General features: G+C 61.1%; 1 protein-coding gene across 1 annotated transcript; it reads right to left on the bottom strand.

Annotated features, from left to right (window-relative positions):
- Positions 1-837: 837 nt before the first annotated feature.
- PNMA5 (PNMA family member 5) lies at positions 838-2,166 on the bottom strand. Its single transcript, XM_004390054.2, has one exon. It carries the CDS (start codon positions 2,164-2,166, stop codon positions 838-840), a length of 1,329 nt encoding a protein of 442 aa, XP_004390111.1.
- Between the last annotated feature and the right edge of the window lie 1,524 nt (positions 2,167-3,690).

Here is a 3,690-nt window from a genome sequence, read left to right as displayed (position 1 = left end):
AACACAACAACCCTCCCAAGCCCCCTTCTTCCTCCTCCTGCCCAAAGCTGCCCTCACACCCACTGGCATGAAGCCAGCTGTGGGATCACTGGCCCCCCAGGCCCCCAGAACCCCCTGTGCCTGAGCCGGGCTCTGGCCTCGTGGTCCCTTCCCGACAGTCTGTGCTCCTTGCCACACCCTCCAGGCTGCAGGCCAGGAGAGCAGTGGCCGGCACTGGGCTCTGGGCCGGGGTGTCTGCTGCCCTCAGGGGCTCCAGGGTGCTGCCTTCCTGGGGCTCCCCTAGGGCAGTGTAGATGATCCTGAACACAGGGTGGACCCTGCGGTCTCTTCTCCGGGGCATCACCTCTCGGCTGTGCTGCTCTCCCTCTCTGGCCCTGGCTCCTGGTGGCAGGGGTGGTCCCGCCCCGGGCTGGGGTGGCCCCGAGGAAGGCTCCTCTAGGCCGCTTGTGGCCTGGGGACCTGTAGTCATCCTCAGCTCAGAGTCCACAGGGTGGGTGTTAGGGGGTGGCCGGAAGAAGGGGCCGAGTCCCAGTCCTGAGCCCCCAGCTGCACCCTCTTCAACCCCAGGGTTGCGCTCCCCGCCGGAGGCTGTGGCCCCGCACCTGCTGGGCAGTCTCTGGCTCCTCCTCCTCCTCCTCTGTGCCCTACTCCCAGGCCTCCCAGAATTGCGTGTGGTTAGACCAACAGAGTCCCTTCCCGCTAGCACTGGGGAAGGGGGCTTGGCCCTGGCTGCACTGTGGCCCCCTGCTGTCCGCCTGGGGCTCCCCTTCCCCTTCTTCCAGCATTTCTGCTGCCTGCTAGAAGAAGGGGTACCAGGGTCTTCCGAGCCTATGCTGCTCAGGGCTCGGGGTGGCTCACAGCCCCAGCCCCTACCCCGTTTCCCGACTCTTCCGCTGCACCTGGCTGCTTCTGCTTGGCTGGGGGCTGGTTCTCCACCCTAGGACACACGGTGTGGCTGTCATCCCCACTGCCATGGCAGCATGGCAGGCGCCTGCGCTTCAGTGAAGGAGCCCCTTCCTGTGCTGTCTGGCTGCTGCTCTCAATGAAAGACTGTGCCGGCAGGGGGGTCTGGGCTGCAGGGTCATGGAGCTCCACTGTTCCCTGTCTGCTGGGGCCCCTGCGGCCTCTTCCCACTTGCCTCTGCTTCTCCCTGGCCACCGCCTGGCTTGTCTCCCACTCTTCTTCATCGCGAACGAGCTTCATCAACTCCAGGAAAGTGGGCGGACACCCTCGTTGATCCATGATCTCCAGCTTGCCCCGGAGCGTAGTGGTCATGGCGGCCCGGGACATGACGTGCTTCAGGCGGATCATGTCCACACTGCGGGTGGAGATGGGGCTTTGCTGCACTGCTTTCTGGAGCACGGGTTCCAAGCGGAGCAGGAAAGCGGAGATTTTCTCCCCGCACTTCTGGAAGGTCTGAACGAAGCGGAACTGAGAAGTGCGAGTGTCCTCCTTGCTGCCGAATATCTGCTTCAGGGCATCCAGACAGTCCTCCACCGTCATGCCATCGTTGCTGACCCGCAGTGCCCGCATGATGGACAGTGCGGAGCCGCGCAGGCTCTCCAGCAGCCGCCGCTGCTTCTCCACCTCAGACACCTGCCACAGCTGCATCATCTCGGTCACCTGCTCCAGCCAGACCTCAAAGGTATCTTCACCGGGCCCTGGGTAAGTGCTTCCCGAAAACACTTTCAGTTTTCGGTACCACGTGCTTTCTTTCGGAGGCTGGAAATCTGGGGCCGCTGGGTCCAAGACTTCCGAAGCACTGCCCTTGGCGGCGCCTGGGCTGCTATACCCCAGGGTTTGGGCCACATCCACCATTCGCCGGCCCTCGTCTTTCAGGAAGTGGTTGAGCCTACTGATGAACTCGTCATCTGGGCTGCGGGGCTTCACCACCACCTCCCAGGTGCCCCCCCTGCCCAGGATGTGACTGGGCATCACACCATAGTTAACGGGCTCTGCCAGCTCGATAAAGACGACCTTACTGTTGTCCTTCCTCCTGAACGTTCTGCCTATCACTCTGTAGGAGCACAAGGCCTGCAAGCCCGCCTTCACGGTCTCTTTGATCTCAGCCTCACTGCACTCTACGGGGATCCCCACGATCAGCAGGGCCCTCCTGGGGTCCAGGTCCATCCCCTTGCACCAATCTTCTAACAGGGTCACGGGCATGGTTCCCACTGTCTCGGAACTGATCTAAGACCAAGACTCAACTGAGTTAGGCCCAAGCAGATGTGAAGGCAGAACCTTCACACGGTCTCCACAGCCTGCGAACGCAAACAGGTGAAAGCCTCATCAGCCCCCACGCACGGATCCGCTCCCTGCATCCCGGGGTGCCGGTAGTCATTTTGGGGAAGGCTGGGTTTGGGACGGGTCTCCCCAGGCAGAGCTCCCCCAGCCGCACCCCGACCCGCTGACCTGCTCCGGCTGTGGTTTCCTCCTCAAAGTCCAGGGACACTGCTGCGTGCTGCAAGTACCTGTGGTGGAAAGGCCAAGGTCAGGAGGTAAGGCCGATGTCTGAGACCACTGCCGGAGCCCTCCAGGCAGGAGGGCGGGAGAATGGCCCAGGTCACCTGGGGCTCCCCTCTCAGCCAACACCTGACACCCGAGAAAGATGGCTGGAGCTCTGCACAGCACTATGAGGCCAGTGGGTGTAGAGAGCGCTGACAAGCTGCAGTGTTGCCATGGATACAGACAACGGCGTGAACTAGGGGCTTCGACTGCAGAGGGGTGTCATCTGGTGAGGTTAAGGCCCTTGAAGAGCAACCGGTGATGTCACTGGCCTTGGACCAATGAAGCCTCCTAGCAACACGGAAGGATGAAGGAGGTGAGGAAGCTGGGGGAAGTGGCCGGTGAGGAGTGAGTTTTGAAAAAACAGAAGCTTATTGTTTCAAATCGTGTGGAAACTGAGACCAGAGCAGAACAGCGATCAGAGAGGGTCCGCATTGCTGGAACAGACCGCTGGCCGCCTAGCTGAGACTCCACCCTGCTGACCAGGGCCAGCAGGCAGCCCCTCCTGCTGTGCCAGGATGACAGCGGCCCCTCCCACCACAGGCCCACAGCGCAGCTGCTCACCTGGCTCTGAGTCGGGGTAGACACGATGGTGGGTGCTGCCGCACTACACTCGGTCCCAGTCAGGCAGTTCCTGGCCCAGGGGCGTAGATCTTGCCGCACTAGATCTGTCCGAGGCAAGACAGGGGCTTGCGATGGTCCTGCCTCCCCCACCTTGAACCCCTGCTCAGGTCACGCAAATTCAGCCTCTTTCTGGAGTCCCTGGTTGGTGCAAATGATTAAGGTACTTGGCTTCTAACAGAAAGGTTGCTGGTTCGAGTCTGCCCAGAAATGCCTCGAAAGAAACGCCTGGCCACCTACTTCCGAAAAATCAGCTATTAAAAACCCTACGGAGCACAGTTCTACTCTGACGCACATTGGGGCGCCATGGGTCAGAACCGACTCCACAGCAACTGATTTTTTTTTTTTTTTGGTGGAGGCACCCACAAGGACCCTCAGTGTGAGAATATAAAAACTACTCAACTCGGGGCTGCTCCTAGGGCAGAGGCAGTCCTAAAGTAAGGCTGCTGCCCCAACTCCCACTCATATCCCACCCTACCCTGTGCCCCCCTCCTCACACCCCATCCCCACTCTGTGGCTCCACCCTCACAGCCCCACCTTCCTTATCCCCTCCCCCTCACATCT

The sequence above is a fragment of the Trichechus manatus genome, unplaced genomic scaffold (assembly GCF_000243295.1).
Source record: "Trichechus manatus latirostris isolate Lorelei unplaced genomic scaffold, TriManLat1.0 scaffold00279, whole genome shotgun sequence".
NCBI classification, from domain to species: Eukaryota; Metazoa; Chordata; class Mammalia; order Sirenia; family Trichechidae; genus Trichechus; species Trichechus manatus.
The sequence above is the reverse complement of the archived record's forward strand: the minus strand, read 5'-3'. Positions and strand labels throughout refer to the sequence as shown.

Bases quoted from the DNA above. Each gene is read 5' to 3' on its own strand.
- PNMA5 (XM_004390054.2), bottom strand. From the start codon at position 2,166: ATGCCCGTGACCCTGTTAGAAGATTGGTGCAAGGGGATGGACCTGGAC.